This window comes from Oryzias latipes, chromosome 6 (assembly GCF_002234675.1).
Source record: "Oryzias latipes chromosome 6, ASM223467v1".
Taxonomy (NCBI): domain Eukaryota; kingdom Metazoa; phylum Chordata; class Actinopteri; order Beloniformes; family Adrianichthyidae; genus Oryzias; species Oryzias latipes.
In genome coordinates, this window is record NC_019864.2 from 3,623,026 (window position 1) to 3,646,609 (window position 23,584).

Genomic DNA, 23,584 nt, shown 5'->3' on the forward strand with positions numbered 1-23,584 from the left:
TCTAGGCAGCGCTCCGTGTGCACGATCCACCTCGTAGTCTGAGCCTCCTACTAGGGTTGGGCGATGTCCCCTAATTTGGCCGTTGACGATGTTTGCTGTCAACCATCGGGATGGACGATGACATCGTCGGGGGGGGGGGTATTTTTACATTTTTCGTTCTTATATAACTGCTATTCGTTATTTTGCTTTTTTCATTTTATTTCCCAACTAATGGTTAATCCGCGATGATCCAGTATAAACTGAGAGAAGTGACTTTAACAGAAAAAGTAACAAGCAAGATAGAAAAGAAGTGTAGTCGCTCCCGCACTTAATTAGTGAAGTGGACCGGCGGAGCGCGGACTTAAAGCTTTGTGTTTGATGGGAAGGGGGGGGGGGGGGGTACATGAGCGGTATGTGTGGGAGATTTAAGACTGCGATCCGTCCCGCAGCTCTAGGGGTACAAGCAACCGAACTCAGAACCGGGTCTAAAGTGTGTGTCTGAGCACAGCTCGGATCGTCAGCACACACAGCGGTTTGAGCATCAAAGCAGAAATGTCGCTCAGTCCTTGGAAAACATTCAAACAATCACGTGGATTTGTGTTTCCAGTCGTGTCCCGACTAAATAAAGGCTGATGTTATTCTTACACGTTTACGTGCAGCGCCACCCAAAGCTAATGTTGTTAGCCCGTGTTAGCATACTGCTAATCCTGGCTCCGTACAGAAAAAGCACTGACCACACGGATTAAAATTCAAATGATGAGCGAACAGGTGTTTGATAATAACCGTAACATTATTAAAAGCACGTTTAGAAGATCATCTCGTATTTTACCGAGCTGACATGTCAATATATATAGCCGCTCGGTGCTGTTATCGTTTTGTATTGAATTGTTACATTCAATAAAGTTTGGAAAAAAAGCCGCTCGGCGGAAGTTGTATCCCCTTCCGGTTTTCAAACTGCGCATGTGCGAATACTGCGCATGTGCGAATGATTTATTCCGACGGAAAGTGTGACCTTAGTGAACGTTTTTATATTCTGAAAACATTTTTCTGGGCCCATCTACACGGTTGGATTCTAATCCGACCATTGATCCCATCAAGATATTTTGTACATGTAACCGCGGCTTATGGTGTCGACGCGCAACGTGGCGGGGGCGTGGCATCACGATGGTGGTCTCTCCATCGGGATGTCAGTCACCCATCACGATGGACGATGATATCGTCCATCGGCACAACCCTACCTCCTACCCCTCCCCTTTCCTTCTACCACACCCGAGCCGCGTGTGAAAGGAGCAGCTGCAGGGACGGCAGTTCAGTTTCAGGCTGTTACCAACTCTGTCATATAACAGATAATAGGAAACCATGAGTGGCGCAGATTTTTTTCCAAACACTGTCACTAATGCCCCTGTAGGTACCATAACCATTCGGCCTGCAACAACCGTTCGGGGTCCTTCGACTAGTGCTGACGTCACATTATGTGATTGGCTGTCCGTTGTTCCGATGACGTATCAGATAGTGATTGGTCTGGACAAAATACGGTATTACCATAGAAGAAGATATTATTCCGTTGTAAACAAACAGAGCTCCGACATAGAGTGAGACAATCTTCTAAACCTGCTTTTTATATTATGATTATTATTAAGTGCATTGCAAATATTTAGAGCCCAAGGAGATCTCCACGCTATGTAGTTTGTCCAAGTGGGGCTACCGTAGTTTGACGTTATCCTTAGTCGAAAGGACCCCGAACGGTTATTGCAGGCCGGATGGTTATGGTACCTACACCCCCGTTAAATTTTTTCTCCCGGGCAATTGCCCGTATTACCTATGCTTAAAACCACTACTACTGCGCGCCCCCGCTGGCATCGCATTTGAGAAGCACTGGGATACATGAACAAATAGCAAAACAACCAAAAATATAATTTTAATTTCACTGCAACACTTGAATTTAGATAAAAGTCAACGTAACTTAAATGAAACTCTAAAAAAGCCTATGTAGGAGGCGAGCATCTAAAATGAAAGGGTTTCCATCCAATTGGTCAACAATGTCAACGGGTCCATCTGATTGGTCAAATGCTTAAATAGATTTATTGGATTTGTTAAATACTTCAAGCTGCCATAAGATTGTTTTGGCACATTTAAGGTAACCATTTATCGCAATTTTCACCGTCTTTTGCGAAATATACATCTTACACAGCTTGATATCGTGACAACGATAAATTTGCGATTTATTGTACAGGCCTAAACATTATCATTGTTGCTAATCATAAATACAACATATATTTTACTTGTACATATAGTTCATGACACAATGATTCAATTAAATGTTATGATTGTCAAATAGATTTGGCTTAATTGCTTGAAAGGGATTGAAAAACCACATTTATAATCCCACAACTATTTATTTACATATTTATCATAGTCTTTTTAAAGCTAATTTTACTTTACCATTCATCAGGTAACAAAGACGAAGTGCTTATTGATTATCATCAGAATATATCTTTAAATTATTCTAGAAATCCTTATTACACATGGCACACATTAACATTCAGATGGACCTGGCTGACAGGTTCCTGAAGTCTTGTCTCTGTCATTTACTCGATGGAGAAGATTTTCAAGTCCTCATTGTTGTCTAGGCGTCCTCTTTCTTAAGGAGGCAGAAGCCTCCATATGTCTGGATGAACCTGCTGCTGTGTAGTTTGGCTCAGATATTGTTAAACAGTATTATTAAACAGGTTCTCTGCTCACATTCAGGATTCTTTCTTTTTCACATCCATCTTTTCTTGTGTTAAAGGGTGGAGATGAAAGACTGGTCTGAGCATTTTAAAACCACCCGTGGCTTATCTGACATGAAGTTCAATTCAAACATGTCCTCAAACAGAATGACGTATAAAGTAAACTTCCCCTCATTTATGGCACTGAGGCCTCTTGCCTTTGCCCTGTAATCTCTTTATCTCATGTTTTAAACACAGAAAACATTTTATCAGGTACAGCTAAAAAAGCTGTGACGAGAAAAAAGTTCACTTTTTTTGTTGGTTTAAAAAGCTTAAAAATAAAGCTTTAAAAAATTTTGATGATAATGATGGTCTATAGGGGCAAAAAAAATTATCATGTAAAGTAGCATCTGAGGAAAAACAAGGTATCTTTTGTACATGAAACTTGACGGTTGGCACAGCAAGAAGGCCCCGGGTTCGAGTCCCAGCTGGGGAACCTGAAACAGAACCCTAATGGGGGACCTTTCTGCCTCGAGGGGCTCCAGCAGACCCGTGATCCCAAAAGGGACAAATCAGGTTCAGAAGATGAATGAATGAATGGCCTATAGTCCTGAAACTAAATCCATGGTGTCGGAAAAAAGTAAACTATCATGTCAGACCAATGCGAAAAGGATGTTTTCATCACAAATGTCTGAAGACCATGTTCATTCTCATGCTCTCCAACTTTGTTGGTGCTAGTTTTGTATGCATTATTGCTTCAATGCTCTGTGGCATGGTGGCCATCAGTCTGTGGCACTGTGCAGCTGTAATGGAAGCCTACACTTCTTAAATAACTGTTTTCAGATCGTCTGGGTTATTGGAGCTATTGTCTCTCCTCTTCCTCAGGAACCACCATTTTATTCCTCTCGCAGTGTGAGCAGGTCTTGCTGGAAAATATAACAGCTGGTCAGCAGAGGGCTGCACGAAGTGCTTTAGATGTCTAGGCAGAAATCTGCATTGCCTGTATAGATGATTACAACATTTATTTCCCATCTCTGGTTTTCATCTGCAGCTTCATCAAGCTCCTCCCCGAAACCCCCACTGGTTACGGCCCTCGGTTTTTTTAAACTTATTTAGATATTTTCAATCAGAAATGGGAGGATATAGCCTCTTGAGATAAAACTTTTAGTTTTCAAGTGGGTCCTTTCCACTACATAAACAAATTCAGACGAGTACGGCAGAGCAAAAATCTGCAAAGAACTAATTTGACAAAAACAGATGACACACACACATTCATGCACAACACACTATCTCACAATGTACACCCGTCCTCCTCCATAACAGATTCTAAGAAAAGCTTACAAAGCAATATATAGTGGCTTCCATTTAATGAATGGGACACAAACACAAAAATAACACACCTTAAAATTATGTCAATATAAAGTAATAAAACTAAGAACAGTGGCACGTGTGCTCAAGATGAACCAAAGGAGCTTTTCTGGAAACTGGGAAGGATCTTATGGAACATAATCATTGAGGAAGGTTGTTCCAATCATTTGATACCTTAAAACAAAATAAATGTTTGCCAGACTGTTTGTTAATTCTTGGCACAGAAAAAAACCTGATGAATGTGGCATAGGTTATTTTGTAAAGTATAAGGTACCAAATACTCTTTTAAATAAGGAGCAGGTCAAAAAAATACATTTAAAAATAAACTGTAACCAGTGAAATTGCCATCTGCCTAATGGTGATGGCCAACCCAAACTATTAAATAATGTGCAATGAGGAGTCAAGTAAAGACAACGAAGAATAAAACGGCAATGACTGTTATAAATGTTATCTAATGCAAATGATGTTTAGAGGTCTGACCTTTATTTGTGATTACTACAAATGGAAGCTGTCTTTGACGTCAGTGTGATTTGGTGGTTTGTTCTTTTTTGAGAGGGACCTGGCTGCAAACAAGATGGCGCCTGGTGTTATCTGCCGGAAGCAGAAATTAAAAAAATTTACTCTAACCCAACACAAAAGAGTTCAGAACTTTAGAGAAAGCATTTATTAAAGCTTAAAAGAAAAAACAACAACAAAAAAGGGTCCCTAGTTAGAAAAATAATTTCAAGGTATATGGGGGACTTCCTGTGTGGTTCTGAACGTTGATCTCTGCAGTCAGGTCTTCCTGGCTTTTTCTGGATCAGACAGTTTAAGGTTATGGCCATATAAGAACTGGACTCAGTGACCCCTCCCCCCTGGCGTTGCAAAGGAAGTACCATAGACTTCTATAGAGAAATAAACAGCTGTTACTCAGTCATTCTATTGGTCAGAATAACTATTCTTTCTCTAAAATCTCTTTTTAACATGTTCTTGATAATCCTCATTTTTCTGTGATATTTTTTCTTCAAGTAATTCAAGTTATAAACTGACTAATCAGGTTCCTCAAAACATGTTGTGGTCTCTTGTCCAGCACTCAAAATGTTTGGCAACAAGTTCACTCCTGATTGGCTAGAGTGGTTGCCATAGATTTGTTGACTCGGACCAATCACTGCTTACTGAAACTGTCTGGCTTCAACATGACGGCGTCTGTATCGCAACAAATGTCGACTGAATTGACTTCATTTTGTTGGAACTTGAGGTAAACATTTATCTATGGATGACATAACACTCACTTATTTAGTCCATTTCTCACATACAGTCAATGGTTTTGACTTTTATATGCTTTTAGTTGAAAACGTCAGACTTACTTCAGAACTAAAGATAATGTAAAAGAACAATGGGAATGTATTATTTTAATAATTTATTAATAATTATGGATTTGATACTTCTAAAGACCTGCCATCACTCATTTTCAGGTAAGACTCTTCTCCGTCCACCATGCGAAAGCGTCTGGACAAAATCCGCTTCCGAGGCCAGAGGCGGGATGAATTCCTGGATGTGGCAGATTCACCCTGCAATTCTGATGTGGAGAGCAGCGAAGATCTTGTCCTGAAACCTCAGATATTATCCCGAGAGCCAGATGAAGCAGAGGGCGAGCAGCAAGCAGAGATCCAGGTGCAGAACATTTACTCTTTATGCTCCAAAAGGGGGTTGCATGCTGACTGTACTTTCTCTTTCTCTCAGGCTAGTCGAGGATCGTCTTCAGCCTCTCTTCAAGATGATGCAAAGACAGATTTAAATGAGATCAAAGGACACCTTGAAATTGCTTTGTTAGAGAAACACTTTTTACGTGAGTTTAAAAATTCTTGTTTGGGAAGCTAAGCAGAAAATATTGATTGAAATTAACTGAATGATTTCTACTTAATCATGATAACTTCATCAGAGTGACTCTTTTCAATGCCACCAATTTCTTTTGCCTCCAGTTTCCAATCTACATCCTGTTTAAAATTGATTGTGTCCAGAAATCTAAACTCTGTCACTAATTTTGGCAAAAACAATAGGATTATTTTTTTTTAGAATTAGTAGCCTCAGACTTTGCCATAGCTTCACCCAGATCATTGTTCATTCACTTGATGTCTGCAGCACTACAGATTTGGGTTCTTGGTTCTGGACATGGAGGGACAAACCACAAATCCCTTCAAAGATCTGGATTCTACGGAGCCCGTGTCCTGACATGGAAAAAATAAGATATATCGCGTTCCCACAAATTAATAAAGTTGTGCGAACGAAATAGTATCTTGTTCCCACAAAAAAATATTACGTTCCCACGAATCAATTAATTTGTGCGAACGAAATAATTATTTACGTCATAAATAATTCATAAACACGCATTGCTGCTTCGCTTACTGAACTTAGCTCCTAGCTTCATAAACACGGATTTGAGCAATATTTGGATTTACAGCAGATACCTATACATTTCTGTCTGTGTGTGTCTCATTACATTGCATTGAAGACATGGATGATGTGTGGCGAAGCACAAAGCTTGGGCATCCTAAATCGTAGGATATTCACAGAGACACGGAAGTTACCGCTGAAAGCGACTTTTGCGGCAGGACGGAGAGCATATCCATGTTTATGAATGAGTTTTGACGTGAATAATCATTTCGTTCGCACGAATTAAATATTTCGAGGGAACGAAGTAGAATTTCGTGGGAATGAAATACTAATTTGTGGGAACAAGATATAAATTTGTGGGAACTAGATATTTAATTTTTTCCATGTCAGGACACAGGCTCCGTAGAATACCACTGTTTCAAATAAAACTTAGTTGGAGTAGAGTTTAAACCGATAACTGGTAATGCCTTAGTCCAGTGTTTTTCAACCTTTTTTGAGCCACGGCACACTTTAACCTTGACAAAAATCCCGCCGCACACCAGCATCCAAAAAAATAAATAAATAAAGGAGAAACTCATAGTCTGTATTGATATCCAGCCCATTCGCAATCTCGCATGCATTTTTGTGATAATTGTGGTAGAAAAAGCTGGAAGTTGCAGCTTTTTTTTTCTAAAAGATGTAATTAAAGTTAAGTTAGAAGATTGAAAAACCGTTTGATGTGTGTTCGTTGTGGTTTCAAGACGTTTAACAAGGATGACTTATTGTGCGCTGAGACGCTGTCACTTTAACCCAATGCATCATGGGAGATGTAGTGCGAACAGCCACCGAACGCAGACAAACTGGCGTTTCTGAGCTTCATTGTTTAGTTCACTTGTTCCACGGTCTGATGCCGGATTCTGTGGAAAGCTACACCGCTAAAGACGAGCTTTAGCTGGTATTTTTGTTGGAACTGAGAGACTTTATGAGCTAAATCGGAACAAGGAAGTGAAGACTTTAACCACTTCTGATTGGTCAGACTGATGACATGTGATTAAGCCTCCAAGAATGATTGGTAGAGACAGTTAAAGGGGCGGGACTTTTCTGAAAACAGTTATAGCTGCGGCTAAATCGTCTTACGTCATTCTTATCAAAATGTCTTTAATAGAATCAAATAAACACAAAGAAAAAAGTATTTTACGATCTTTCATCTTCTCAGTGTTTATCAGGGCCTGTTTGGATGAACACAGAGCTGATATCCTGGAGATGGGAAATGTTTTTAGATCAGTTATTGAGGGCAATTTCCCACAGCACACCTGACCATCTCCCGCAGCACACTGGTTGAAAAACACTGCCTTAGTCACATGTACGGGGTTGATCCATTTGGATGCTGCAGTTCTTTTGGTTGTCTGGGCCCGTGAAGGGTTGTAGACAGGCCTGGTCATATCTTAAGAGGAGTACTGGTGTGTCTTGCAGTTCCCTTGAGGCTCATGCAGCTACTTTATGGGAGATCATGAAAATGGAACGTACCATTATTGTTTTTGTTGTAAGCGCATCATGGAGTATATTGTAAATATGGAGTATATTTGTGGGCGACAGTGGCTCAGGCGGTTGAGCGGGTCGTCCAATGATTGAAGGGTTTGCGGTTCGATCCCCGCTCCCACCAGCCAAAATGTCGTTGTGTCCGTGGGCAAGACACTTCACCCTCCTTGCCTCCAGTGTGGCTCCACTGGTGTGTGAATGTGTATGAATGTCCCGGTGATGGTCAGAGGGGCCTAAGGTGTGAACTGGCAGCCACGCCACTGCCCCAGGGCAGCTGTGGCTACAACCGTAGCTTACCATCACCAAGTATGAATGAGGAGTGAATGAATAATGGACACAATGTAAGCGCTTTGACTGTCTGGAAAAGCACAGATAAATCCAATCCATTATTATTATTTATTTTGAAGGATAATGTAAGTTACACGCACTCACGACGTACAGGTGATGCTGTTGGTGGCCTTTATAATTTGGAGGTGCGCGCAGTGGTTCCTTACTGACCGTGTTCCTTATGAGCTTCACTATGATTTTCTAATTTCTAACAGTCAGGTTGCACACAAGGAGCACGCTCTGTTCACCTAAACCACACTAACAGGCTCCCTGGACTGTGAGCAGGGTTCAGGGGGGTTGAAAAGATGAAAAATGAGTTTCATGTGCCTACATCTCCCATGCATCAATCTTACTTATCCTTACGTGTTGCTAAAGTGTTTGTTACAACCTGTCACCTGGAGCATGCCCGTAGAAAAATGTGCCTGAACATTTTCATCTTACAGGCTCACCGGGTCGACAATCTTAAAATTTCATCCGGACTAGTTGTGTGACCCGTACAGGTTTGCATGTTTCCATCCACAGCCAGCCAGTATCCACCTGAAAGGGCAGCAGAGACTAAGGCATAACAGTACTTCTACTTTGTGCCCTGTCTCTGTTTTCAGAAGAGGAGCTGAGGAAGCTAAAGGAAGAATGTAATGAAGATGCACTGAAGCAGGAGTTAGAGAAGGAGCGCAGCCGGCGCATGGAGCTGGAGCAGAAGACCACTGAAGTTCTGAACTCCAGGTGAAGTAATAAAAGCAAATGGAAAAACCGGAACCTGTGGGGGAACAAGCGAAGCATCAACCTTCACTGCTGTTATTCCCATATTTCTGTCTGAGCACAGAGAGGAGTGTTCTCCATCTCGATCACCTAAAGCCCCTTCTGGTCCTCCATTTGAAAACTGCAGTTCAGGTGGGATTCACCATCTTATTTAATCTGTTTCACCTCAAAAGGAAAAGTTCTGAAAGTTCTCTACTTCTTCCTCGAGCAACGTTCTTCTTCCCAACAGATAAGCAGATAGTAAACCTGTCAACCAGCATCCTGAAATTCCTCCATGATCGTTTTGGCATCACCATCGAAGACTTTCGCATCCAGCCGGAAGAGACGACAGTGGAGCCGGAGGAGCCACTGAGTGCCAGGAGGTACGGTGGAGTAAAAAAAGCCTCTGTAGAAGTTAAGGCATGATCACAAACATGAATACTTTTATACTCGCTAAATTAAGATTATTTGGATAAAACATATGAATCAGGTGCACTACAACAGGTGATCATTCTATAAAAGGAAGAAAACTTTCCCTTTGCTAGAGACAACCCAAAGTCATTGTTGTCCTTGAAAATGTATAGACAGCTTTACTTCCCTGTTCACCAAAATGTATGTATACATGAGGATAAATGTGTAAGCCTTGAGGACACTCTGGAAGTATTATACTAAGCAGAAATGTGGATGCTACAATCTGGTCAGAAACTTAAAACCTGAGTTGCACCTTTAACATTCAAAGCTAAAAGTGTGTCTGGATTGAATCAGATTCACACATAATGTTACACAACTTTATTTCATTACAGATTACTTACACGTTTTATAGAAATAATTCCTTACATTAGTATATGACTGTGTGAGTATTGCAATGCAATCTTTATTTTTTACTTTTAATTTACTTTAAGGAAAACCTAAGCAAAAATGCTCAAAAATGGAAATATACAGAAAAGGACTTTACATCCAGGAAAGGAGGAGATTAAGAGTAGCCTAATATTCATATTGATAATGTAATTTATAACTTGAAAAGAAAAATCTAAAAAACTCAAGAAGAGATGCTACACCAGCCTCATACTAGACCATCCTTATGCTACACCACAGATCATGCTACACCAACCTTATCCTTCACCAGCCTCATGCCAGACCACAGCTCATGCTACACCAACCTTATGCTACACCACAGCTCATGCTACACCATCCTTATCCTTCACCAGCCTCATGCCAGACCACAGCTCATGCTACACCAACCTTATGCTACACCACAGCTCATGCTACACCATCCTTATCCTTCACCAGCCTCATGCCAGACCACAGCTCATGCTACACCAACCTTATCCTTCACCAGCCTCATGCCAGACCACAGCTCATGCTACACCAACCTTATGCTACACCACAGCTCATGCTACACCAACCTTATGCTACACCACAGCTCATGCTACACCAACCTTATCCTTCACCAGCCTCATGCCAGACCACAGCTAAGGCTACACCAACCTTATGCTACACCACAGCTCATACTACACCAACCTTATGCTAGACCACAGCTCATGCCAGACCTCATGCTATTCTAGTGTCTTTCTACATCAGCTTCATGCTACATTCAAGATTTGTTTATTGTGATTTCACATATAGTATTTGCGAAGAAATACAGAGGGGAGACGAGATGTTGTTCCTTACTAGTATGACAGTGGAAAGAAAGAAAGCAATAAAATACCAATCAATTAGAATAAAATAGCAATAAAATAGAGACCAGCTTTCACTGCTAGATCAGCCTTTTGGTGTTGTCCTTAAATGCTCTCAGATCTCCACATCTAACAACAGAAGCTACATTAATGATGAAGGAGGGAAAGTATAACAGCTTCATTAATACCCACAGCTCAATACTCAATACCCAATACTCATCCATAACTAGCTAGAACCAGTAAAAAATGGTGACATAATAAAATATAGAATAACATGGGCTGCACGGTGGCGCAGTGGTTAGCGCTTTTGCTTCACAGCAAGAAGTCCTCTGGTTCAATTCCCGGCTGGGTGACCTGAAACAGAACACCAATGGGGGACATTTCTGTGTGGAGTTTGCATGTTCTCCCCGTGTATGCGTGGGTTTTCTCCTCCAACCGTCCAAAAACATGCTTCATAGGTCAATTGGTAAATCTAAATTGTCCATAAATGTGTGAGTGTGATTGTGGCCGTGCGACAGACTGGCAAACTGTCCGTCCCCTGCCTTAGCCCAAATTCACGATTTATGGAAATCTTTAACAGTATGGAGGCTGTACAGAAAAAACAGGTTCCGTTTTTTTCAGTTTTCACATGTGGAGGGGTTTTCTGCTGCTTAGAAAGAATAACCAGCAGCTGCTTGGATGTACTTTGATCCCAGTACAGCTCCCAAATATTATATTTTAACCAGCCAGCAGTGGATGCAGTTTATTTTTCCTGAACAGAAACATACATGAAGGTTTTGATTGTTCATACTACTTTGAAGAGGAAAGCTTTGGGGGTAAAAACAAAGCTGGGTTGCCTATAAAGTTCTCTCCACATAAGAAAAGTTTCAGCAAGTAACCAGTCAGGTGAGAAATGGAAGAGTCTGTAACAAACTGTGTGGGAAGCAATCAGTGTGTGACCGAGGTTAGAGGTATGGTTTTGGAGATGTGGACATAATTATACTGTTGTATGTTTGAAGAAAAACAAAAACCTTTTTAGTAGATTAGGACAGACAGACAAAGGCTGCACGGTGTCGCAGTGGTTAGCGCTCTTGTCCCACAGCAAGAAGGCCCAGCTGCTGAACCAGAACATCAATGGGGGACCTTTCTGTGTGGAGTTTGTATGTTCTCCCCGTGTATGCGTGGGTTTTCTCCTCCCACCATCCAAAAACATCCTTCATAGGTCAATTGGTCTCTCCAAATTGTCCCTAGGTGTGAATGTGAGTGTGCATGGGTGTGTGATTGTGGCCCTGCGACAGACTGGCGACCTGTCCAGGGTGTCCCCTGCCTTCATCCTCAAGTGGCCGGGACAGGCTCTGGCAGCCCCGTGACCCCAAAAGGGATAAAACGGCAGAAGATGAATGAATGAATGAGTAAAATATATCACATAAATATATACTATATATATATATATATATATATATATATATATATATATATATATATATATATATATATATATATATATATATATATATATATATATATATATATATATATATATATATATATATATATATATATATATTACAATACATCATACATGTATGTCAAATTTGTATTCATATGAAATGAGTACACTGTGTTAAGAAGAGATTAGGGATTCTAAAAGTCTGGTGCTTTTTTCTTCTACCACTGCAGATTGATGCATCAACAATTATAGTCCATGATCTAGCCTTCAACTTGCAAACACTTTCAAAAAAAGACTTTCATATCCTGTCAGCACCATTAACAAAAACACAACAAACATCCAATCAAAAATAATATTTCATATTTTACCAGAAGATGGCAGCAGCACTGTGGCCACAAACAGAAGCCTCTGTTCCACTGAAAATGGCCTGTGTGCAACAATGCTGTGAACGTGGTTAGCAGAGCCAAATTTTAATGTTTCCACATATTTGCATTTCGGCTGGTCCCTTTAGGGGTCAACCATCATCTGTCTTCCTCTAACCTGTCCTCTGCGTCCTCCTCCATGATCTTCCTCTAGACCCCTTTCCCCAACCACAGAATCCTTTTATCAACATCCTCATTGTTCCTCCTCTCAACGTGTCCAAACCATCTCCATCTGCTTGCCTGCATTTATCTCCAAAACATCTACCATGATCTGTTTTGCTGATAAAGAAGAAGAAGATATTAATATCTTTAGGGCATCATTATAGGCAACCTGTAGCCTCCTCATGCTGGATGCCCTATAATCTGTCCACAGGTGGGCAGTATACAGTGGTGTGCAATAAGTTTTGAATAGGAGGATTTTGACATTGTCAGAGCATGAATAAAACCTGCCTGAGCTTGTAAAATACACCGTTGTCTGTGGATATCATCGTCATCTGTAAGTTTATTGTTGATGATATGACCAAGATAGTTTACTTTGTTACAGACATCAAGCTCAGAATCAAAAAGTTTAAAAGCAGGAAAATTCAATGCAACATCATCCCTTGTACGACAAATCGTCACAGCACCTTTACTGAAATTGGATAAGATATAATTTTTAAAACCAAATTCAACTAAAAACTACGAAATCATCTGCATACATCTAATGATTTACCCTAAAACCACCAACCATGCAACCAGTATTACAGGCATTCAGATCCTTCAACAGGTCATCTATGTACAAGTTAAAAAGAAGTGGGGATGAAACACCACCTCCCTGTCTTACCCCATGGGTCATACCAAACGGGGAAGAGACACCTGATCCCCACCTAACTCTACTTTTCTGATGGGCATACCAGAAGGCTAGTAATCTTAGAATATACCATGCTACACCTCAATTTTCCTTTTCATAAAAAGTTTGGTGTGATTTACCCCGTCGAATGTGTCAAGAAAACACAAACAGTAAAGACCAATCGTTTGGACACACCTTCACATTCAAAGACTTTTCTTTATTTTCATGACGATGAAAATTGTAGATTCACATTGAAAGCATCAAAACTGTGAATTAACACATGTGGAATTATATACATAACAAAAAGTGTGAAACAGCTGAAAATAATGTATGTCATGTTGTAGGTTCTTCATTACTGCTTTGCACACTCTTGGCATTAACTTAGAAATACTTTGGATGCATAAATGACCTTCAATAATTTTAATTTGTTATTTCACTGTCACTTGTTTTTGAATTTGAAACCAACTTCAAAGGCAACAGTTTTGCATTGTTCTTGCCTTACCTATAAAGGCTATGCTTTGGTTTAAGCAAACTTCTCTGGTGTCTGATTTGCAGATTGACTGAAAACATGAGACGGCTAAGTGAGTATTTGTCACATTTCATTTGGAATACATTATACAGGGAGGGGGTTTACATCACTGAGCAGAGGCCAGGTTCTTGAGTGTAGCTTTCCTTTCAAATATAACTTGAGTAGAACTAAAATAAGTCATCCAAATTATTATTTGAGTAAAACAGCACCTAATGGCAAAACTACTGAAGTACTGAGTATTTTCTAAACTCTATGGGGTCAGGGAAGCCAAAAATGCAATTATTGTTTACATTTTTTTATTTTCAGTTATTAAAATAAAAATCAGCATAGTTTGAACAAAAAGTACTATTTTCCTGTGTCCAGCTTATTTGATACCAATAAGATGGGTATCAAATGAATAGCTTGTCACCCGCCCAGCGTATTTCCTATGTCACAAATGATTTTTGATGATGAGTCTGATTCACAACAATTGAGTAAAGAAATACTCAGAAATGTAGTTTTATATATGTATGTCATATATGTTCTCCATCCTCAGAAAAACATTTTAATATCACTGTTTTCACTGGAGTGGGTCTTTAATGACCTATAACAATATTTATTTGTGATTCGGTGGATATAATGCTGTGGCTTTTCTAGAAAGAGGATTCCGACCCCTGACCAACTTCAAGAGAAGCCTCTCAGCTTTGTCCTGCTGGTCTTCCATCTACACATCAGCCTTTGCCTTTGTTGTAAGTTGTTGCATAATCAATGAAAGCAGGTCTCCTTAAAAGCAGAAGTCCTGCCCACACCGTATGTCTTCTCCACAGATCTACATGCATGCAGTGTGGCGTGGCTGGACCATCCCAATGCTTCTATTTCTCGCTATCCTGCGCCTCACTCTGAATTATCTTATTTCTAGGTTGGTAACTTTTGATGAGACTGATCCAGACAAAAATCTGAATATGTGCTGTCTGAGGCTCAGTAGATCTCTCAACCAAGTTGTTATTCTAAGTAAACTTGGCCATAAACCACAGATCTTTCTAGCTTTTGTGTGTGATTTTGATCCATTTGTACAAAAAATAAACCCCATTATGTACTTTTTCGTTGAGGATTGTTTCTGATTGTGCAGTCATTGAGGACATTTTTATCTGAATCCTAAACCCTGAATCCCATCTGTATCCTGAAAGGACTTCCTCAGGACTCTGACTAGTTTAGACAGCTCACAGACCTTTTATCATTTCATAGCACCATCTTGAGACTTTGATTATGTCTGCATGGTCTCGTAATGCTGTGTTGTCAGAGGCTGGAGGATCACGTGGAGCATCATTCCGGAAGTCTCTGAGCCAGTGGTGAGTGTTTACTTTTTCTTGTCACAACAAATGCTTTGGAAAATCAAACAAATGAAACTCTCCTAAAGGAATGCAGAAGTTAGCCTGTAATTTGACTGCACTGCCGTTTCCAAACCACCAATATAAAAGGTTATTATCCCGTAGGAGTCAAGTATGTGACTGAACTTCTTTGTTAATGCAAATGTTTACAGCACTACCATGTTTTCCAGGAGCCTCCAAAGGAAGATCTGACGGTATCTGAGAAGTTCCAGCTGGTTCTGGATGTTGCACAGAAAGCTCAGGTCCGATCAAGGAGGAGGGGCCAGCCATTAGACTGCGTCAAAAGCACCATTTGCCTTTATTTATCAGTATTTTATTCTCACAGAATTTGTTTGGAAAGATGGCCAACATCCTGGAGAAATTTAAGAAGTGGGTTTGTTTGCAAAATACAGTATTTTTCCATGTCAGACTGAGATGTAATTGACAGGCCGTTAAACTGTAATTGTCTTTGTGAAGTCTGTTCATGTGGGTCCAGCCAGAGTTGACTCGGAAGCTCTACGTTGGTCTGTGGGTGGCTTTTGTCTCTTCGTGCCTGCTGCCATATCCGCTGCTGGGATTCCTCATAGGTACTTCTTTACCTTTATGGACTTTGTTTAAAGAGCGTGTTAAATCTGCAGCCGTTGGTCTATGTGTAATTGTAATCGGTCAGGTCCAAAACCTCTTAGGAACCAAACCGGAGAGGAACAAATTCTTATGCTACATCCACAGCGAATGTGATTTGCACATCAAATCTGCATCCACTGCCTGTATTTTGTCGCACGTCAAATTTGCTGCCCAACGCTCTGCCAGAAGTATGTTAATAAACTTGAGGCTCCAGACACATGTGGGAGACGCTACTGTTGAACATTTTTAGCCTCAGTGCTCGGAAGCATTGACTGTTTATCTCATTTTCAATGCATGGAAGACACAAATGATTAGTCCTAGGAGGGAAAAATATAAACAAGAATAAAATTAGAGGAATTTTTTTTTATTATTGTCTGGATGCATAGGAAAAATCTCTTAAAGTTAAGGAGAAGAACATTGAGATTTTCCTCTAGTTTGGTTTTGGACTCCACCCACTGATAACATCATCAACATGTGACTGGCCAAAGCTGAGTCTCCAATTGGTTGACGTGACCCGTCTTCTTTACCAGAGTTCAGACTCTGAAAACTTTGCGATGTGACACCCAAAATCCGCTATTACGTCTGAGATGCACTGCTGCTAGATCAGCACGCCTGATCGCCGTTCCAAAACTCGCCGCAGGACTTAAATTTGACTTAAATTGAAACTGGACACCCCTGACACGGAAATGGTGTTTAGTATGACTGTAGCGTCAAAGCCTCAGACGAGTCTGGTTCCAAACACATTCTCACCTTTTCTAGAGCTGACTGTACATCTACTGTACATCTACAACTATTGATGAGACACACATAGACTCCCACACTCTTTTCTGCATCACATTGAACAAGAACCAGGTGGTACCTAACTCACACAAACTCACATATTCATCAACTGTTACTACAGCATTCACTCATACCAGGCCTTCCCTTAATGCAGGAGCTACATTTTCGGAAAATGTATTTCATAAATAGAAAACAAAGATCTCCTGCCTGTGTTTTCCGTCCCCAAAGGTTTGGTCTGAAACTTTAAGCTGCAGCATTAAAGCAGAGTCCACCTTCAGCAACCACAGAGGAAAAATCACAGTGTGAAGCTAAGAAATCAACTCATTTCTAGGATTGATAAGTTAAGTGATGGATAAATGTCTATTAATAAACATTAATGGATGATGCATTTAGGCATCAACCATCCACCGCTTTGAGTCAGACGGTTCACGCATCATCCATTCATTTCTGGTAATGGCATCATCCTTCTTATACCATGGTCACTTATGGAATAAATAAATATTCAGTTCTTTATTCTTGTTGTTTTTTGTGTTTAAATCATTTTTCACAAGAAGCAGACTATGTAATTTGTGGTGTGACACTTTGTCGTTGCAACAGCTAGGAAGTGGTATATATGCTTAACAGCATGTTAAGCGATCCAAAGCATCATTTCCGAGGGAAAGTTGATCTCTTACAGCTTGTTTTTGTCCAGATGTAGCCAAAGGTAGGTTTCAAAGCAAAGGTCTACAAGTTTCCTTGATCAATTTGATTAAAGAAATCCTCCATTAACTGTCATCATCAAATGTGTATCAACAAACAATTTCTTTAATTATTTGGCAATTATTTATAAACATACATTCACTCTGTATCAAGCAATAAGATAGGCAAGACAGAAAGATGACCTATATGTTCCCAGTTTCTGTTGTGGCGTTTTGGCCAGCACAGTAACATCGAACGTTCAGGCCAAGTGACTGGAGCTTCTTTTTACGTGTCCATCACCACTTTATAATGGACACCCTGCAGCCAATCAGAATTGAGTATTGACCTGGACTATGGTATACTGTGGTTCATTTGAAGCAGTGAAGTGGCATTAAATAGATGTTTTTATTTTTATTTTACAACTCTGGATAAACAGACAGAGAAATCCTCCTTTACATGGAGGCTGGTTCTGCCTCATCACTCCTGAAAGAAGGGCAGTTCCACTGCATCCATGACAACATTCCAACATCACATGTTAATATTTAATATACAAAAAAGGAGACCAATTAAATCTACAGTAATGACAATAAAGAACCATAATGCAAAACTGAGTTTATGAACAATTGTTCTCTATAAAACAAGTCAAATATCTTGGATTAAGACTGTCATAAAAGTTTAAAATAACAGCCATTTGTCAAATACAGAATGTATTTCTCAGAGGAAGCTTTAGACAGACATTGAGCTTTCACATCACAGAGATGAACTTACAGTATTTCAATAGTTGTTATAAATGGATAGAGGACTGAAGTTTAGCTTAGACTAAATGTTTTGTATTTTTTCCCTAGAACATGTAAAAGCCACAGGACTGCTCTGCTCACAGAAGGTATCAGAAAGACTGGCAGAGCTGCTGGTAGATCTTGTCTGTCATCCATGGGTTTTTGTAGCTTTTAGGAATGCACAAGGGGGTGAAAGAGTTTGCAAACAAACATACAAAGTTAGAGAAATGTTTTGGAGGTTTTTGAAAGAGCAGTTAAGTCCCATGGACCTTTGGACTTTTTTTTTCAATAGTCCCAACAATTAGACCTGAAAAATGTTTTTTAAGGATTTTAAGGTATCCAAATGTGCTTTAGCACCTCAAGCCACTCTGTTTGTGGCATGTGCGCAGAAAAGGCTTCTTCCGCATGACTCTTCCATACAGCATCTCCTTGTGCAAAGTGCCTTAAATGGTTGCACAGTGACACCATCTGCAGCCAGATCACGTTGTAGGTCTTTGGAGCTGGTCTGTGGGTTGAGTTTGATTGTTCTCACCATCCTTCACCTCTGCCTATCTGAGGTTTTTCTGGGCCGGCCACTCCGGGCCTTTGCTTGAACTGTGCCTGTTGTCTTCCATTTTCTCACTCTATTCCTCACAGTGGAAATTGACAGCTGAAATCTCTTAGCAAGCTTTTTGGATCCTTCACCTAAACTATGATGTTGACCAATCTTTGTTTTCAGGTCATCTGACAGGTGTTTTGAGGTTGACCATGTTGGTCAAGGGTCAATGAGCTTATAACACAAGTTTGTGTTCCAACAATTATTGCTAAAGGTCAAATCAATAAAACAACAGGGGTGTCCAAATTTACACACCTGTCTATTTTTGTTTAAGTAATCATTGCACAGTTTCTTTAAATCCAATAAACTTCATTTCACTTCTCAAATATCTCTGTGTTCATCTGCTATATGACATATTTAACTGAACTTGATGATCCAAACAACCAATGATTTATGAAAAAAGAAATTATCAGAGGTGCCCAAACTTTCTCATACCACTGTAAACCTATAGTATGAGATCTAATAAACCATTCCTTCAAATGACACATTATTACTTTTCTTATGGCTAATTATTGCTGGTAGAATTTTAGTTTTCATGTATATTTGCAGTCAGTCTGTTTACATTTTCCTTTTTAAAGACTGTGCTGTGGAACTGATCAGTGTCTCTCTCCTACTCAGGTGTGTATGCAGGTATCAAGTTCTTCCTCATTGACTTCCTCCTCAGGAGCTGTCCAAAGCTGAGGCAGCGCTTCGACACTGCGTACATCATATGGACCAATTTACCAACGGATCTTCAGGTGAAGGAGCGCAGCAGCTTCCCAGGGAGCAAGCGGGTTAGTTTAAAGCGCTCAAAAGCACTCGCACATCCATAAGACACCAGATCACACCGCAGCTGCCTCAAAGCGTGACACACAAAGCAAAACCATCAGACAGAACTAAATCATCATCCAGTTCACTTCAGATCATCTGCATTGTATATTGATGGGCTCTATAACTGACCTGCAGATTTTATCTGAGAATTATCTGTATTTGAAGTTCCTCAAGTCCCACGCCAATCATCTTTTCATCTATTTTCAAAGTGTTCCCAGTGGTCTTTTAATCCTGATTCTGCCATTTTTAGCCAAAATCCAAAAACCTGTGATGTTTTCTAGGAACCCCCCCCCCGAGCAGGGCCATCTAGGACATAGTTTCTGCAGAGGAGTTTATTCGTAGTTTGCAGCCCCGCACATTTGTGGTCCATCACAAATGGAGAGCCGTACAGTTTAGATCCAGATTCCAGCTCGGACAAGGAAAACAAAGATGTTCATTGATCTATTTGTCTGCAAGTCTATCAGAATAGAACAGAGCAGGGAGCTTGAGACCTGCCCAGCATATTTTCTATGTAACAAATATGATCTTTTTCAGGCAGCTTTTTATCATCTGCTCCAGATTCACAACATTTGGATGAAGAAATGCTCACAAATGCAATTTTAATCTTAATTTTCTTTATAAATGTTGTCCATCCTGAGAAAAACGCAAAAGGACATGTTAAAAACACAAAAACCACCATTTTCATTGTTTTTTTTTAACTCATTTGTTTATCAAACAAGCTTCTAAAAATGTACAATTAAATCATAAGAGTGTTATATTCATCTTTAAATATTAACTTTTATTTTTTCTACAGATATGACTTTAGTGCGCTGTCATCCTTTTTCTTCTTTTACCATATCAAAAATATATATGACAGCGACAAAGAATCCAATTTCAAAAAAGCCCTATACACAGAAATGCGGTGATTTACTTAAAGAACATTGCCTCTGAGCAGCAGCTAGACACTGTTATGCAGCAGATCAGAAATCCACCCTGACAGGAGATTAAACATTTAACCGTCATTTTGATTTAGTTTTATGATACGTTAAAAATCCAAACACAAGACTTCCATGCCTAAAATAAATCAACCAAAATTACAACCCAATATTCATTCAAATCATTTACATTTTTATTCAAAGCCAAATAGTCACAAAAGAGGAATAAAGGAGCTGCATGTTGCAGACCTTTGCTCTAAGGTGTGGCTCTGTGATTGTTGTCACTCGAATAATAAATGTCCTCAGGATTCCTAAAACTTTTATAATCTGTCTTCAAATTCTTCCCAAAGGGAACTCTTGACTAAACTCTTTGTGTTTTTCCTTTACTGTAAAACCAACCTCTGGCTTGAGCTCACGCAGTCCTGACTCATCCATGTCCGTCTGCTCAGGCTCTGACAGGAAGGCGATCTCCTGTCACCGGAGGAGTTCCCCAGGGCGTCGGCCGAGACGAGGAAGGAGGACGGCTTCACAACTCAAAGAAACAACCTTTTCATGAAGTTTTTAACTTGCCAGAGAGTGAGCGGCCTCTGGCAGGTAAAGGACCTGCTGCCTCATAGTCATTGTCGCTAATCAGAGAAAATCCCAGTTGGCAGTGTTTACTTTGCTGTTCTGAACAGTATTTCATTCACTGCTGTGTCATTTCAGTGTGTGAGAACGGCTGGCGCTGCTACCTCATCAACAGAGACAGAAAATCCCCAACAGAATACATTCGCCATGGCGTCCTTTACCTCACAGAGAGGTACATATGCACAACACAGACGGCCTAACACTGATATTTGGTGCTTGTTTCATTGGATATTCACTTCAGTTTGCTGCTGAAAGTGCTAAAGATGGCTAATAATCCACTGTTTTAGGAGTTGACCTTTGTAAAGGCAAGGCAATCATTTTCATTGAGTCTTCGGGTTTTGTTGTTTCTAACAAACCTAACTAAAAACTCAGGCTGCAGAGCTGATGCACTAAGTTTCAAGTAGGGAAACATGCAGGACCTGCAGAACATGAAGACGACCGACCGGTAGATGTCTGTCCCAAATAGAAGGTGAAAATGCTTCAAAGTGAGTTTGCTTTTGTTTAGCAGAAAAACTCTTGTGAATCTCCAGTTCCAGAAAAGCGTATAAGAGTTTGTTCCATTGACATAAAGGGATCAGGAGTACCTGCATGCAGATGAGATAGAACTATCATCAGAGCAGTGACGTGTGGTGAGGCCTACCGGCAAATAAGAGTCAGATTTACAAACATACATGCATGACAGAATTGGTGTCATTTATTAACATCTCCTTCATGATCAATTTTCAAACAGTTGGCACTACTGTGAATTAATAATTAGCAGAAGACATGCCAGCTATACTAGTGATGGGCGATATATCGGTGCCAGAATCGGTATCGGTCGATATTTGCGTAATTTGAGTTTATCAGTATTGGTTGGTTTCTTAAAACATCTACTGATATTCTTCTGACTGCTTTCAGAAACACTTTATTTTTGAAATATATACTTGTTCCTAATTAATTGGGAAGCTTCTGTTGTTCACAGTCATAGTCAGTAATTGACTATTTTCAGGTAAATGTAATTTTTGATAGGGACACATGTTGCTCCTGATAGATCTCTGGCAATGGGAAGCTTATGGTTTACAGAAAGGGTCGGCAACATTTACCACTCAAAGAGCCATTTGGATCAGTTTCCCACAGAAATGAAAACCCAGGGAACCGCAATACCCTTTGGAAAACCCGGTGTTTCTAGTGAATGGGATCATTTCACTTGTTTTTAAAATGTTAACTCCGTATTCACTTCTCATTCAACCTCATTCAAGTGGATTTCTAATAAAGAAACAAAAAGGAAATCTAAACTTTGTGTTACTGTAGTATCGGTATCAGTAAATATCGACTATCGGCCACAGTTGCAGGGGAAATATTGGTTATCGTGTTGGCCAGGAAAATTATAACGGCCCATCCCTAATTTATACATCATTGCCTAATCTGAGTCCCTGACTTCTCAAACTTACACTCGGGCTAACTGGAAACACGCGTTCAGTGGACGCCCGTTTTGTACCCTATAGCTCTGCGTTAATGTGCAAGTTTTCAACGTGGACATTTCTGACTTTTCTTTTGAAATAAAAACTGAAAAAATGTTTTTTTTTTCAGTCATCTATGTTTTGAGAGCTCCAGTTCTAGATCTGGATCATCTAAGAGAAACAAAGTCATCAAACTAAAAGACATCACCGATATCCAGAAAGTAAGTCTGCGCTGCATCCTTCTTGTGTCTTCACCAGCTGCAGTTTTATTCTAGTTCAACGTCTGTCCCGATAATTAAGATATTTATTCTGTTTTTTAAAGACTGAGGTCAGCAAGACTGACAGACAGACAACAAACTATTTGAAATCAAACATTGGTGTTGATGATAAAATATGACAGAGATCCTGTCATGTTTATCATAGAGACAGTTGAAGGACAGAGATCTTGCTGTTGTGATAAATTGTAGACGTCTGTCCACCTATGTGCCAAGTTTCTGTTGTTCCTGTTACCAGCTGGTGTTTCACCAGCGCAATAAAAAGTGAAACACCTTGTGATTAATACCAAGACACGGCAAAAACTTATTTTCAATTGCATTTGTGTTACTTGTAAAATGACTGGAAACGTCTGACAAAATGAAAAGTTCATTTCCTCCCTGACCTCTGACCTGTACGGTTGTTATTTTTGCCATCAGTGCTATAAGCAGCTTGAAGGAAAGTTTCATTTGACTTTGGCTGTCAGGGTTGTCTGTTGATCACCATCTGGACTGAAAAATGGAAATCCTACTCTACTTCCTGTTGACCGGATGGCCTTTTCTTGTTTCTTTGAAGGTTTCAGGTTACAATATAATGTTTATATACTTAAAATATTTTGACAATTTAATATTTAGGTTTAAAATGGAACACCAAAAAGGTTTTTTAAGCTTAAAAAGTTGTCAACAAGGGAATGACCTGTAAGGATTGGTCTGAATGAATAAACCACACGTTTACACGTTTAAGAATTTGTCTGAATGGTTCTTGTAAGGGTTATTCAGGGTTAGGGTTAGGTTCTAGACAGTTCTAGACAGACTCTAACTGTGTTAAAAGAAATGACGTGTGCACT

At 39.9% G+C, this 23,584-nt stretch overlaps 1 protein-coding gene across 2 annotated transcripts in view; it reads left to right on the plus strand.

Moving 5' to 3' along the window:
* Positions 1-23,584, plus strand: part of LOC101172882 (GRAM domain-containing protein 4) — a 41,494-nt gene that overhangs the window by 15,156 nt on the left and 2,754 nt on the right. The window contains exons 2-17 of one of the 2 annotated variants that reach the window (XM_004086264.4): positions 5,510-5,708; positions 5,778-5,883; positions 8,876-8,996; positions 9,097-9,164; positions 9,262-9,394; positions 13,923-13,948; positions 14,533-14,624; positions 14,703-14,794; positions 15,176-15,224; positions 15,434-15,505; positions 15,589-15,632; positions 15,720-15,829; positions 19,314-19,468; positions 20,869-21,013; positions 21,125-21,218; positions 22,616-22,706. In XM_004086264.4, coding sequence (XP_004086312.1) covers positions 5,532-5,708; positions 5,778-5,883; positions 8,876-8,996; positions 9,097-9,164; positions 9,262-9,394; positions 13,923-13,948; positions 14,533-14,624; positions 14,703-14,794; positions 15,176-15,224; positions 15,434-15,505; positions 15,589-15,632; positions 15,720-15,829; positions 19,314-19,468; positions 20,869-21,013; positions 21,125-21,218; positions 22,616-22,706 — 1,575 coding nt within the window. In that variant the 5' untranslated portion in view covers positions 5,510-5,531. The remainder of the gene's footprint in view (positions 1-5,509; positions 5,709-5,777; positions 5,884-8,875; positions 8,997-9,096; positions 9,165-9,261; positions 9,395-13,922; positions 13,949-14,532; positions 14,625-14,702; positions 14,795-15,175; positions 15,225-15,433; positions 15,506-15,588; positions 15,633-15,719; positions 15,830-19,313; positions 19,469-20,868; positions 21,014-21,124; positions 21,219-22,615; positions 22,707-23,584) is intronic. The other variant, XM_020701572.2, reaches the window with a different exon arrangement.